The sequence below is a fragment of the Ranitomeya imitator genome, chromosome 5, assembly GCF_032444005.1.
Source record: "Ranitomeya imitator isolate aRanImi1 chromosome 5, aRanImi1.pri, whole genome shotgun sequence".
Classification (NCBI taxonomy): Eukaryota; Metazoa; Chordata; class Amphibia; order Anura; family Dendrobatidae; genus Ranitomeya; species Ranitomeya imitator.
Genome location: NC_091286.1, coordinates 389,274,939 through 389,290,884, shown reverse-complemented (window position 1 = coordinate 389,290,884; position 15,946 = coordinate 389,274,939). Strand labels below are relative to the sequence as shown.

The 15,946-nt window shown below is 42.3% G+C and overlaps 2 protein-coding genes across 2 annotated transcripts in view; one reads left to right on the top strand and one right to left on the bottom strand.

Moving 5' to 3' along the window:
* ANGPT2 (angiopoietin 2) overlaps positions 1-3,942 on the bottom strand; it is a 43,515-nt gene extending 39,573 nt beyond the window's left edge. Inside the window, exon 1 of the mRNA XM_069726817.1 lies at positions 3,466-3,942. Within this exon, the coding sequence (XP_069582918.1) occupies positions 3,466-3,765 (300 nt within the window). The 5' untranslated portion in view covers positions 3,766-3,942. The remainder of the gene's footprint in view (positions 1-3,465) is intronic.
* MCPH1 (microcephalin 1) overlaps positions 1-15,946 on the top strand; it is a 502,356-nt gene that overhangs the window by 298,198 nt on the left and 188,212 nt on the right. The gene's annotated exons all lie outside the window — the stretch shown is intronic.

Genomic DNA, 15,946 nt, shown 5'->3' with positions numbered 1-15,946 from the left:
AACACTTAGATGATTCTGTGAGTGATTAGGAGAAGGTGCTGTGGTCAGATGAGTTTAAAATTGAGGTCTTTGGCATTAACTCAACTCGACAGGTTTGGAGGAAGAGAAATGCTGCCTATGACCCAAAGAACACTGTCCCCATTGTCAAGCATGGAGGTGGAAACATGTTTTGGGGGGGGGGGGTCTCTGCTAAGTGCACTGGACTACTTCCCTGCATCAATGGGAAAATGGATGGAGCCATGTACCATAAAATCCTGAGTGACAACCTCCTTCCCTCCACCAGGACATGAAAAATGGGTCCTGGCTGGGTCTTCCAGCAAGACAATGACCCAAAACATACTGCTAAGGCAACAAAGGAGTGGCTCAAAAAGAAGCACATTAAGGTCATGGGGAGACCTTGCCAGTCTCCAGACCTTAATCCCATAGAAAACTTATGGAGGGAGTTGAAGCTCCGAGTTGCCAAGCGACAGCCTCAAAATCTTAATGATTTAGAGATGATCTGCAAAGAGGAGTGGACCAAAATTCCTCCTGACATGTGCGCAAACATCATCAACTACAAAAAAGTCTGACTACTGTTCTTGCCAACAAGGGTTTTGCCACCAAGTATTAAGTCTTGTTTACCAGAGGGATCAAATAATAATTTCTCACTGCAAAATGCAATAAAAAATTATATAATTTATACATTGTGACTTTCTGGATTTTATTTTTGATATTCTATCTCTCAATGTTAAATCTAACCTACCCTTAAAATTATAGACTGTCCATGTCTTTGTCAGTGGACAAACTTACAAAATCAGCAAGGGATCAAATACTTATTTCCCTCTCTGTATAGGTATCCTATAAATATGAACCACAGAAGATACCCTGTCATAGTCCTGATATTGTCCACACACAAGAGGGTGTTCGCCACTGTGACCAATGGGTACACAACATCAAGGACCAGAGGGTGCTCACCACCAGGAGCCACCCATTGCACGCAAATAAATATCTTGTTCATTAATGTTTAGGGTAGTTAAGTAAGAAACAGAAACTGACCCTAAAACTACTAGACTATTTTACAAGCAAGCAGATTGTGTAGCTCTGCTCTGGAGAACGGTCTTGCATTCACCATGAGAATATGTCTTCTGTGGACCTTCAGTGAACCCTGCTCCATGCCTCCATTTACATGACCCTCATGTGACAATCATAAACATGATTTATTATCTTGCACTCTTAGTACTGTACAAACTGTATTTTTCTTTCTAATCGTTATGAGATATGGAAAAGGGTGACTTCACAAGGGCAACAGGCGACTTGTTCGGCTTCATGGTCTGCACTAAAAGGTAAACCCTCCATGGCAGAAGGATAGCAGCTGGTTTATGTGGCTTACCTGTTTGGGTGGCCAAGTGCTCCATTTTCTTTAGTATTTGTTATTCTGGCATTTCGCTAGCCACTGGATTGATATAAAATCAGTCAACAGACCCCTTTAAGAAAGAGCATGTAGAGGATGCTCTATAATGTAGCTCATTGAGGCACGAATTATGGTGCCTTCCAGAGTGATTGGCTTAGGGAGCCTTTAGTCGCACCCATGGCACCTGTGTGCAGCTATGACCACATGATACCTCTACTTATAGATGTCCCATACAACTAGAGGACAGAATCACTTAAAGTCAGGCTATTATGAATGCAGATGGAGCACATTGTGTCATTGACCTGTTTGGCAACTTGCCTGTGCTCATTAATAAGAGTATGATAGTAGGCACTATGGAAAGCGACATATTGTGCTATTCTGTGCCAAATGGCAAGCTCAGCTCTGCTACATCTGTGATACATCAGGGAATTTCACAAGAGGCATTTCCCTAGTATAATACTCTTATCTGAATTGTTTCCCTACCAGCCGTCCTCCAGCAGACACCATCAGAATACAAATGTCCGTCTCTCCTGTGATCGATCTACACCGAGGATGTGGAAATTATAGGGATTGAGCCAGAAGCTCTTTTGTCCATTCCCAACTTTTAGTTTCTTCAGTCATTAATTGGAATCACTTTCTATTGGAAACTCCAATCAAACTCCAATCAAATCAGAAAATTGCTTAGATTACAATTCCTTATTAGGTCCCCAAAGCAAAGCTTTATTTCCTGCTTTCTGATGGTATCTAATAGCAGTAACTACTATTTGGCCATCAGTAATATGGAGATATTGATTTGTTTAGTGTTATCTGTCGTATACAGCATATTTATTAGTATACAGTACTGTATGTATTATACTTTCAGCAAATAGTAGTTGAAATATAATAATTCTCCTTTTGCTTTCGCACTTGACTCAATAAAAATGTCCCGACCCTCTTAGAATCAGGAAACAGTCTAATAATAAAGTTTGAGATCCTGAATATGACCTGTACAATCACCTCTTACATACTGTCCCCAATATGATATATACATGATATACAGGCACCAATAACTCCTAATTTCCATCATTTACAGCTTGCCTCTGTGCCCCCTGTAATTACCCTGTGCTTGAAGGGTTATACTCAAAAATATGAAGTTTTCCCCTATCCAGAGCGTAATCAATATATTTTTATTATGTAGCACCAATATGTACTGCAGCACTTTACAATTCTGAGAGAACCTGTCCGAACAATAACAGACATTAGGCTGTGAACCCCAAGGACAGTGTCCGCAGGGCACCTTCTTGCATACAGCGACGGTGCGGTGCGCATGCTTGACATCCTATCCATTCATTGACTATGAGCCCCAGGGAATGGATCCGCAGCGATCAGTAAGTTATTAATTATCCAATGAAATAACCCTTTAATAGATTTCTCACCTGTGATGGATGGTGAAATCGGTCGGAGTAGACCATTTACACCCACAAATATTTAGTAACGATAGAACCAGTCATCTTGTTCATCAGTTACAATTGTCCTACAATAAAACCTTTATATTATCTATAGTGGGGTCATCCTATAGATTCTGTTGAACACTACAGTTCGGTTTTTACGCTTGTCAGTTATTTGGCAGATGAGACCGATTTCAGTCAGATCAATTGGTCGTTTACACACCCCAATTTAAATCGCTGTTGGTCTGATTGGACAGAAATGGGTCAGATCTAGCACAGTGATATTATATATGTAGATAGATACATTTTGCACGCAACCATAACCGTTACCAATATCTTTTACATCCATGTCTGCTCTTCTTCAGAATCCTATCCTATGAGTGTGGTGGTCCTGACATACTGGATGTTAGGTTATGTTCTCCTTGATCTACATAGTGATGAATGATGCCCACTTGCCCTAAATATTAGATGATAAATTCAGGTCTGCTACATCTGCATGTTAGGGCATGTTAGGTTAGGCTATGGGTTGAACTAGATGGACTTAAAGTCTTCCTTCAACCTTAATAACTATGATATTGTTTGTTTCGTTAGATATGATAAAAAGTTCTGACATGAGTGACATTTTGTAGCGCTCTTAATCTAGCTCACCTTTAGAAGCCACTGTGTGTTATTCTCCATGATGTTCTCCAAAAGCTGTAATCTCTGCACAGAATCATCATAGTCCAGGGGAGCATCCCTTTGTACAGAATTGGACACATAAGGACTGGCCGGAGCAGAGCGGCAGCTGTCCACCTCTGGCAGTAGAAAGGTATAGCTACAAGCTCCATGCTGCACCTGATATTGCTTTTTTCCTGGACTTTCCGCATTTTTCCGATTTGTTGCCAGACACCCGTCAAAGCTCCTAAAGACCAGCAGCAGCATGGTGATCGCAGAAAGCCACATGATCATTTTTGCGTATTAAAAAGTTTAAAATAATCTAAAAAAAAAATAATGTATATTCAAATATCTCAAAGCTAATAAACTCAGGGTTTTAGTTATAGAAAATGTGCGAACAATAGTGGTCTTAGTATTTCCAAATCAAAGCAGTGTTGCTTGTGGGTGAGAGATTTGGAGCCTGAAATACTTAGTCTCAAACAGCAAGCAGATGACATGTGGACAGCCTGGCAGGACCACCCCTCTCCTGCCATAGGAGAGCTCTACTACACCACGCCTGTTTCATAGGCTTTTGAGGGACTCTCACCAGAGACCCTGGGGAATGTCAGATGAAAATGTCTTTAAACCAAAGCATTTTAGTCTGCTGAACTGTTCTGTAAAGGAAGACAGCCGCTTCCCTTTTGCTTAAGTTCCGAATGCAAATCTACTGAACAGCAGAGATCTGGAGAGCTGACCATTCAGGGAGCGAGTATCTGCTAATAACTAGTGGCATGCTGGCAAGCATGGGCTAAGTGCATTGCCGGCCACTCATCCTAGCGGAGTGCTATCTTGGGGTTAAAAATGTGAGAAAATAATCATACTGTCTTATCACACGTGCGCTCTGGAGCCATATACAATGATATATCCGGTCATTGAGAAATGTACCAAGTAGCGTGCGTGCGCATCATAAGAGATACATCTACTAAAGTAAAGGCACTGCAGCACTTCTGTTTTCAAGATAGGACTTTATCTTTGTGCAATGTGTCATCCTGAAATCTTGCAGTATACCTGGGGTTCCCCAAGATGGGTCCCAAAGGTAGTTAATAGAGATGAGCGAACGTGCTCTGATAAGGTGTTACAGAGTGTCCTCAGCGTGTTCAAAAGCGATGTTCGAGTCCTTCGGCTGCATATCTCACGGTTGTTCGTCAGCCACAACTCATGCTGGGATTACCTAACCGCTATGAGACATGCAGCCGCGGGGACTCGAACATATAATTCGAGCACGCTGAAGACACTCGTTTAGCACACGAGCATGACGGATAACACCTAATCCCAGCACGTTCTCTCATCACTAGTAGTTGATTTTTTTATGTTGAAGGCCACAAATGTCCTCCGGCTTTTCTGCTCCACATATGGTAGGTAATGTAGGAGTTATAACGATTTGTTAGGAATATTACAACACTCCTTTTAATCTTTTTTTTATATAATTTCTGGGGATTTGTTCCTCTGCATGATGATATGGTATAGAATAGTCAATCGTACATACAAAAGTAATTGTGAACCAGTTATGTCCACAAAGTTCCAGGAACATCGCAGCAGAATTTCGGCATTCTCCCTCCTCATCTGTCCCCCCTCCTTCCTCCTACTACACAGAAAATCCCGTTTCTGCTGCTATCTTCATGTCTGCATGAGACTGACTGCTCTGTTTTCTCTGGGTGGGATTTAGTCTGATGTACAAGTTCACAATATGCAGAAGTGCTATGTGCCCTTTCTGTATTGTGTGACCTGTTTGAGGACAGTCACTGTCTTTTGGGGGGTTTTGTATTTTTTATTGTGCTTGCTACACTTAAAGAGGTTGTCCTCTACTTTATCATTGATAACCTATCCTTAGGATAGGCCGTCAATGTCTGATTGTTTGGGGTCCAACACCAGGCACCCCCACCTATTGGCTGTTTTAGGTGACAGCAACCGGAATTGCTCATTTGTGGATCGGCTCCGTCTTCTGGTAGTGGCCGAGAAGGGTACTGCACATCCGCCTCCTAGTCAAACCCCCCTGCCACGGCCACTATCAGAAGCCTGAGTAGCTCTGCGATTGAGCAGTGGTGGCCATGGCCACTGAGAGCAGCTGATCGGCGGGGGTGCCGTGAGTCGGACCTGACAAATCAAACATTGATGACCTATCCTAAGGATATTTCATCAACAATTAAGTAGTTTTCAATCTCTTTAATGAGAATCTTTAAAGCTACACTTCAGTGTTTGTTTTCTTAGTGCAGCGCTGGAGTGGTGGCACTAATCTAAGTTCCCTACATTTAGTCTCTTACTTACCAACTGCCGTCTTCATCCTTTACCGGTTTGTGACCTGCTGGGTCGCTCCGTTGTTTGCCAGACAATCCAGAAGTCACAATTCAATGTAAGTCTATCAGAACCAGATTGTGGCCAGAACGAGGGTCTCATAGACTTACGGTACATTGAGAGCTTGTGACAGTTTCCTCTGCCTTCTGGTCAGTCAGAAGTAGCTCTCAATAAATGGCAGCACGGGACTGGAGCCGCATCGGGAAAAGCTGAAGACAGTGTCTGGTGAGTATAAGACTAGGGTAAGGGAACTTCCACCAGTGCCACCGCTCCAGCTCTGAAATAAAAATGCTGGAGTGGTGCTTTAACATTGAAAACGCAGTCTAGTCTGCAGGCAACATGTTTATACAGCCTGAAGCGCTGAGCAGATGGATCTTTAGTTTTTTGGAAAAAGATTAATTACAATTTGTGTATTAGTCATTCAAACTTTTGCAGTGAGCAGCCCTGCCAAGTGACTGCTCTCTTTATGCACATATACTGGGAAGGCTGCCAGTCACTGATAGGACCTCCCATATGACTATAAAGCACAGAATAAGCAGATATTTAAATGGAATCCGGCAGCAGGTTTTTGCTATGTAATCTGAAGACAGCAGGAGATAGGGTGTGAAATACTGAATTCATTGATGTCATTTATTAGGCTCTGTGCTGTTGTTTACTTACAATGATGGTTTAATCACCAGGACATTATCACTCCCAGGTCAGGATCTGTTTTCATACATCTTGCAGCTCTCAGATGAGGTAGAATAAACCTGGTGATGGATTCTTTTTAAATGACAAAAACCAAGGTTTCTTGCAAAACTCCCTTTATGAGCCAGAGCGGAGAGCCCCTATTAAGCAGTCACTTATTGTAGTAGATGAGTTGCCATGCATTTGAATAGCTGTGCATAATATTACAATTTCAATCGAGTGGCAATTGTTGGGAAAATGACCAGCTTGAGGACATTTTACAGATAACCCTTTAATATGGGAATCACGAGATCTAACATCTATCATTGTGGATCTTGTTCAGGACCTGGATCTGTGTCGATCAGCTGATTGGCCCAGCAGCTCTCATAGAAGAATGGTTGCCCATTATCATACAGATATTTAGAAAAAAGTGTTTTCTAGTTTTATGTTAATCTGTTTGTTTTTCCAACACTAACTTTTCAGTTCCTCACCATTTCCAAGATAAGTGTTTGGTATCAGTGAATGGTAACATTATTTATGTCCAGAGACCAAAAAGCCTATATAGACTCAATTGCTTATAGAAGTTGGTTATTATGTATTTGTTCTCGACAATCCTTTGTGAGCTAAACCTATCAGCAGTACAATTCTCTCCTCTCCCCTGAGGGTTTATTATATCCGTGTAGGTAAACCCTATCTCACCAAGTTATGGGTTATCTTTATACTCTCTGTTACTTATAACAGAAAATAGCAGCTGTCTAATGACCGGTCAACCATAATGAAGTACAAGCATATGATACTATCTTGGGAAAGTGGTTAAAGATGTACATCTGTCAGCACCTCATCTGGATGATAAAGGGTCTCATGCAGAGCTGAAGATCACGCCATAAGCATCCTTTTTGTGTAGGCGCTCATTTCAGTGTAAAAAAGCACATAACTCTCAGTGAGTTGTCCAAGAAGGTCCACCTGTCCCACCACTTTCTCATAGAGGAGTCATTGAGAGAGTCAAGCAACTGCCCATCAACAAATGGATATGTGCCTTATAAGATCCAGAGTGCACTGATGCAGTTTGGGGTGTTCTTTATTATAACTAAAGTACAACTTAACTTGTGTTCACCAGACAACCCTTTTATGATCTATACAGGGTGGGCCATTTATATGGATATACCTAAATAAAATGGCAATGGTTGGTGATATCAACTTCCTGTTTGTTGCACATTAGTATATGGGAAAGGGAAAACTTTTCAAGATGGGTGGTGACCTTGGTGGCCATTTTGGATCCAGCTTTATTGAAATCCTTCTTACTCCGTTAAGCCCCGCCCACTGCCGTGCCTCTTTTTTCAGCTCCGCCTACGCCTGCATGCGTCCTGCGTACCCTATGTTAAAGAAAGGGTACACAGGACGCATGCAGACATAGGCGGAGCTGAAGGAAGAGGCACGGCAGTGGTCGGGGTTTAACGGAGGAAGGATTTCATCCGCAGCCCTGCCTAACGCTAGTGTGAAACCAGCCTAAGTCAATAAATGGAACATGTAAATAGCATAAGGTACTTAGTTTACACTATTTTGATCAAAAGATCATTTTGCCTGTTAAATGGCAACAGTGTGAATGTGCACCTACTGGTGATGAGCAAACGTGCTCTGATAACGTGATATCTGGGCAAGCTCGGGGGATATCCAAGTATCTGGGCATGCTCGGATAATGTGTTCGAGTCCCTGCGGCTGCATGTTTTCCTGCTGTTAGACAGCCGCAAAACACATGTGGGGATTCCCTAGCAAATAGATAATCCCCGCATGTGTTGCAGCTGTCTTAATAGCCACAAATCATGCAGCAGCAGGGACTCAAACTCTTTATCCGGGCACACCCAAGATACTTGGATAACTCCCGAGCATGCTCCGATAACACGTTATCCGAGCATGTTCGCTCATCACTAGCACCTTCACATCACACTTATGCCAACATGTGTTCCTGCTCAGTTCTTTGGTTTGGCAGCAGATTAGATTCCTATAGAGCAGAAAGAGCTCCCATGATGGACATAACGTTTTCTTTCAGTAGCGCTTGTATCTCTGAGATCTCTGCACTTTTTATGTGTAGGAGTCTGGTTTGATGTCCTAGTCAGTGAATTCACTCGTTAGGTGACTCGTCCAATGGACTCCTTAGCTCGAAATGAGCAGGAATTAAATACAAGTTATACTGAATATTTTCCTATTGTCCTATGTCTGCTCTATAACATGCCGCTCATTGGTCTCATAGAATTTTTAAAATGACAGGTTTCCTTTTAATTGCTGTGGCCCAGCAATTTCCTGCCTGATTTTATGACTCCAGAAATCTACAAGAGACTGCTGTAGCATCAATTTGGACTTCACATTAGATTCTGTGGTTTCCTATTACTAATAGAAGTCTTGGACTCGCTATGAAAGTAGGGACATGTTCTCCTTTCCCTTTCACACTGACTCAGCATGTTATTGGGAAGACTTTTACACCTCTAAGTTCCAGAGGTGTAACTCTAGTGCTGCTGTTCACCCAGACCTTTCTGAAGTACAGAACCGCCAGTCTAGCAGTGGTTATTGATCTGACATTCTGGATTGTGTTGCTTGTACATTATCACATTTTTAACAGCGCTTAATGACCTATTCACAACCCTGTCATGTTACTTCAAGCTATGGAGCTCGACTGTTTTGCTATTTTAGGCTTCTTATCGCATTGAAGTGAAGTTCAATTTCAGCTTTTTATCTCTGTAAGGAGACTCTAGACCAAGGCCTCAGAGGGGTGTCCTGCGAAATTAAGTCTCTCTTTTTTTTTTTTTTAAAGAATGAATGTACAAAAAGAAAAATAACAAACCAGTGATTAAACTAATTGTGCACATGTAAATTTTGTAAATGGCTTCCACAGAAAGAGAGAGGACAGGAATATTGGTGACTAGTGATTGTGCTCGGATAAGGCGTTACCCGAGAGTGCTTGTGTTCCAACAGACTGTCTTCGGCGTGCTCAAGAAAAATATGTTCGAGTCCCCGCAGCTGCATGTCTTGCAGCTGTTATATAGCCGTAACTCATGCAAGGATTGCCTAACAGACAGGTGTTCGGCACACTGCTGTTTGTTAGGCAATACTTGTATGAGTTGCAGCTGTCTAACATTCAAAATTCAATTTTGACCTCTAAAATTCAATATTGACTCTTTAAAGAGCCTTTCCACATGACTTAGTACAAGAAGCCAAACCAGAAACTCCATTTGCAGACATGTCTTTTGGGGTGTTTGCCCCTTATTAGTGCAAATCAGAAATTTGGGTTTGGCCCAGGACACACCTGTCGGCAAATTTAAGTTTTTGGTTTGGCTTCTTATACTAAGCCATGAGGCAAGAACCCTTAGGGTTTATTTCCATGGTCAGTATTGGCAGTGCTTTGGACGCAGCTCCATCCAAAGTGCTGCCGGCTTTTGTACGCGCGGTGATTCCGCATGTGTTCACGGAGCGTCTCCACAAGATAAATTGACATGCTGCAGTCTAGAAAGACGCGCCACATGTGCGTATACGCAGGTAAGCTGGAGGCGTCCCTGCACGCATAGTGGAGATGGGATTTCATAAAATCCCATCCACTATGCTGTAACATCTGGACGCTGCTGATTGGACGCTGCGGCTGACCGTGGAAACATACCCTTAAAGTGTCTATTTAATTTGCTGTGTAGAAATAATTTCTTGCTCTTACTTGGAGTCAACCATCAAGCCGTTGATGGCTCCCTTTTGATGTGTATGTTTAGTACATCACTCTGAAAGTAAAAATCCATATTCTACTTGTTGGAGAAATTCGCAAACTGGAACTATTGTAGACAATGTCTGCACCAAGTCCACAACAACAAAACTCTTCCTAATGGTGTACTACAATTAAAAAAAAAAAAACTTTGAGCCTTTTTAGTACAACAGCAGCTCTTTCACGAACCCATGGATACTTCAAGTATTATGTAGTTTTTAGACTATTTGGTATGCTATAATAATAATACTAGTGTCGTGTAATTTAGCTGACCTGCTTATAATATTCACAATGATCATATTAATAATACACTATAATGGCAAAAGTATTGCAATGTAAGAAGATGAACCAGTCCGGGGTACCTCTCTTGCGTCGGTTCCGTAACTTTCAGGACTGTCACCATTGTTGCATGAGGGAGAGCTTTCTGGCCCGGTCTGACCTTTACACTTGTCAGCAGGGGGCGGGTCAGAGATAAAAGGGTTGCGCACGGGAGAAAGGCAGGAGTTCTGGCGGGAAGACAGAGCGCACAGTAGGGTGAGTTGCAGGCCTTTGTAGCGGGACAACTTGTAAGTGTAGACCCACTAAGTGAAACCCCTGTAATTGTGTCCACGTACATCAGACAGCGACTCTCCTGACGTTCCCCGTGCCAGGATTTTACTCATACTTGAGACCTGCGACTGCTGCGTGTGTGCGGCCTAGTCTTGTACCAGTGACTGAGGCAGTACATACTGACCCCTTTCCCGCTTGCACTGGGGAGCAGAGGCACGCTCCTGTGATACCTTATAAAGAACTGAGACCAGTACGAGGAAACCGCCTAGTGTAACAGTCTCCATCTGCATCGAGGGAATGGACTTCCATCTATCCAGGACAACCCCCAAGACATCATGTGCCGCTGTCATCGGTGCCACCGTTGGAAACCGAGACACTGCAATCAAGAAGCCGACAGACTGATAAGTTGTACTCTTCTTTCCCCTTTCTGAACATTTGCCTAACACCTGTTTACCCTTCTCCCCTCCAGTACCCATATCGTTATATCCTTTGTCTCCCATACCCATTCTGTCCCTGCGTCGAGTATTAATCTGTTAATAAATTTAACTCTTGATTTGCCTCCTGTCCGTGACGATATCCCAATCTCTGCAAGTCTACAGGGACACCTACCTTTTACATCAATAGGAGCTTTTATGACATCCCATTCTAAAGTCAGTCTTGCCAGTCTTGTTCTTCCACACACAACTAATCCCAACCATGCTTTTATGGACCTTGATTTGGGAACTGGTTTACAGTCATGCTGGAAAAAGAAGGGGCCTTTGCCTAACTGTTTTCAGAAAGCTGGAAACATAGAATTGACAAAAATGTCTTGGTATGCTCAAGTATTAAAGGAGGTGAACCCTACTTTTATTTTGTGGGCTGTCTTTAGGATTGGCTATTAAAACCTGATCCTTGAGGGTGCTACACCCACCACCCATGACGATCAGCTGTTACGAGCTTCAAGCAGAAGTTTCAAGCTTCCGAAACACAGCAGCTCCATCGTTTCTGTACTGGTCATGGCCGTGTACTTCATTTCCACCCCCTATTTAAATCTATAAAGGAAGATCTGCAGTATGTGGCCACTTTAGTTTTGACGAAAGTTCTGTGTTCTGACAGTATCCGATAACTTCCGAACATCGCCGCTAACAGCTGATCGTCCAGGATGATTGATTGCAGGCCACCACAATTTGATATTGACATCCTATCATATGGGTAGGTCATGAATAAAAATTTAGTTGCCAAGCTCTTTAAAGGAGGTCTCCGAGAAAGGTAATAAAATAATTTAAATATTACTAATTTAACTAAATGCCTAAATTTACCAAAAAGTTACTGTTAATTTAGTGCACTATCAGGATTGTAACTTTGTCAACAGCCATCTATAGCCGTTTCCCAGACGTCCTAGCTGAGACGTAGTAGGACGAACTGCGTAAAGACTTCCGCTCGAGACAGACGTCTGGTGAGAGCAGCGTTCTGTCAGGTGTCGTGATCACGCATTTCTCTGTTCACTGAACCATGTCTGGAGCTGCCGAAATAAACAATACATACTGTCCTCAGCCTTCCAGGCATTTCTGCTCAGTAACTGACAGAATCCTCTCAGTACCATAAGTATCCTGAGTAAAAATGTAGGCATTGTTTATTACAGCACTCCATGCTGTCATGTCCTCCACTGTTCCTGTCAGGCTGACTTGGATAAATGTTCTATCTCAGTCAGCTAAAGGATGTTTCTTCTGCTTTAGTCAGCTCCGCTCCGCCTTGGTGTCCTGTCAGGTTCAATTAATGGGGGGATTGACCGATCATGATGCCTGACAGGACACTGCTGTCACCCGATGTCGGTCACCAGCAGATGTCTTTATACAACCCACCCTATGTGTCAGCTGGGAAACGGCTATAGATGGTAGGTGACATACCGTATTTAAAATCCTGACAGTACACTAAATCTTGCCTTTTTGATATTATTTTTTGTAAATCTAGGCATTTAGTAAAATATGTAGTATTTAAATGTGTTTTATTTATTTTATTACATTTCTTAGAGAACCCCTTTAAGATTTTCTTTCACTGGAGCTGAGCCTAGGCCAGCCCCCGGGGAAAAAGGCCATAGCCTTATCCCTCCTCCTCCTGTACAGTCAGCAACGTGCATTGTAGCAGGCAACTTTCTTCAGGCATTTGCCGAATGGCCTCAGCCCTGAGACTGCCAGATAAAGAAGCTTTGGACATTTCCATGGCTGCAAAATCTAGTGGCAACGTTTTTAAAGTTTCTGTCTGCTAGGAATTATGCTCGGGTAAGGCATGCAACCAAATGCTCGCAAATCCATGCTATGAAACTCCCAGTACACGGATTTTGGGCTGCTATTTCCAGAAGAGGTTTGGGGCTCTGAAACATTGGTCTCCACTTCATGGCTGAGTTACTGTTTCTAAAGGTTTCCACTTTCAATAATACTCACAGATGATCGTGAAATATATAGGAGGGACAAGGTAACTGACTTCTTACAATGGTGGCATCCTATTACAGTACCAGATTTGAATTCAGGGAATAACTCATTCTTTGACGAATGTTTTTAAAGGCAGAGTGCATGGCTAGGGGCTTGGTTTAATATTACTGTGGCAATGGGTCTTATTAAAAAAACTGAGTTTAAAGCACGGGTGTCAAACTGCATTCCTCGAGGGCCGCAAACAGGTCATGTTTTCAGGAATTCCTTGTATTGCACAGGTGATAAATTAATCACCTGCACAGAATGATTCCAGCACCTTGTGTAATGCAAAGGAAATCTTGAAAACACGCATGGTCTGAGGCCCTCGAGGAATGCAGTTTGACACCCCTGGTTTAACCCCTTTCTGACCTCGGACGGGATAGTACGTCCGAGGTCAGATCCCCTGCTTTGATGCAGGGCTCCGCGGTGAGCCCGCATCAAAGACGGGACATGTCAGCTGTTTTGAACAGCTGACATGTGCCCGTAATAGGCGCGGGCAGAATCGCGATCTGCCCGCACCTATTAACTAGTTAAATGCCGCTGTCAATCGTAGACAGCGGCATTTAACTACCATTTCCGGCCGGGCGGTCCTTGAGACCTCTTTGGTTACTGATCCTCAGCAGCTGTGAGCGCCACCTTGTGGTCGGCGCTCACAGCACACCTGCAATTCTGCTACATAGCTATCTGATGATCGCTGCTATGTAGCAGAGCCGATCGTGCTATGCCTGCTTCTAGCCTCCCATGGAGGCTATTGAAGCATGGCAAAAGTAAAAAAAAAAAAAAGTAAAAAAAATGTGAAAAAAATATAAAAGATTAAATCATCCCCCTTTCGCCCCAATCAAAATAAATGAATAAAAAAAATCAAATCTACACATATTTGGTATCGCCGCGCTCAGAATAGCCCGATCTATCAATTAAAAAAAAGCATTAACCTGATCACTAAACGGTGTAGCGAGAAAAAAATGCAAAACGCCAGAATAACGTTTTTTTGGTCGCTGCGACATTGCATTAAAATGCAATACCGGGTGATCAAAAGAACGTATCAGCACCAAAATGCTATCATTAAAAACATCATCTCGGCACGCAAAAAATAAGCCCTCAACCGATCCCAGATCACGAAAAATGGAGACGCTACGGGTATCGGAAAATGGCGCAATTTTTTTTTATTTATTTATTTTTTTTAGCAAAGTTTGGAATTTTTTTTCACCACTTAAGTAAAAAATAACCTAGTCATGTTAGGTGTCTATGAGCTCGTACTGACCTGGAGAATCATAATGGCAGGTCAGTTTTAGCATTTAGTGAACCTAGCAAAAAAGCCAAACAAAAAACAAGTGTGGGATTGCACTTTTTTTGCAATTTCACCACACTTTTCTAGTACACGACATGCTAAAACCAATGATGTCGTTCAAAAGTACAACTCGTCCCGCAAAAAATAAGCCCTCAGATGGCCAAATTGACGGAAAAATAAAAAAGTTATGGCTCTGGGAAGGAGGGGAGTGAAAAACGAACACGGAAAAATGGAAAATCCCAAGGTCATGAAGGGGTTAACCCCTTTACCCCCAAGGGTGGTTTGCACGTTAATGACCGGGCCAATTTTTACAATTCTGACCACTGTCCCTTTATGAGGTTATAACTCTGGAACGCTTCAACGGATCCCAGTGATTCTGACATTGTTTTCTCGTGACATATGGTACTTCATGACAATGGCAAAAATTCTTTGATAGTACCCGTGTTTATTTGTGAAAAAAACGGAAATTTGGTGAAAATTATGAAAATTTCGCAATTTTCCAACTTTGAATTTTTATGCAAATAAATCACAGAGATATGTCACACAAAATACTTAATAAGTAACATTTCCCACATGTCTACTTTACATCAGCACAATTTTGGAACCAACATTTTTTTTGTTAGGGAGTTATAAGGGTTAAAAGTTGACCAGCAATTTCTCATTTTTACAACACCATTTTTTTTAGGGACCACATCTCATTTGAAGTCATTTTGAGGGGGTCTATATGATAGAAAATACCCAAGTGTGACACCATTCTAAAAACTACACCCCTCAAGGTGCTCAAAACCATATTCAAGAAGTTTATTAACCCTTCTGGTGCTTCACAGGAATTTTTTGAATGTTTAAATAAAAATGAACATTTAACTTTTTTTCACAAAAAATGTAATTCAGCTCCAATTTGTTTTATTTTACCAAGGGTAACAGGAGAAAATGGACCCCAAACATTGTTGTACAATTTGTCCTGAGTACGCCGATACCCCATATGTGGGGGTAAACCACTGTTTGGGCGCATGGCAGAGCTCGGAAGCGAAGGAGCGCCATTTGACTTTTCAATGCAAAATTGACTGGAATTGAGATGGGACGTCATGTTTCGTTTGGAGAGCCCCTCATGTGCCTAAACATTGAAACCCCCCACAAGTGACACCATTTTGGAAAGTAGACCCCCTAAGGAACTTATCTAGAGGTGTGGTGAGCACTTTGACCCACCAAGTGCTTCACAGCAATTTATAATGTAGAACCGTAAAAATAAAAAATCATATTTTTTCACAAAAATTATCTTTTCGCCCCCAATTTTTTATTTTCCCAAGGGTAAGAGAAGAAATTGGACCCCAAAAGTTGTTGTACAATTTGTCCTGAGTATGCTGATACCCCATATATGGGGGTAAACCACTGTTTGGGCGGATGGGAGAGCTCGGAAGGGAAGGAGCGCCGTTTGACTTTTCAATGCAAAATTGA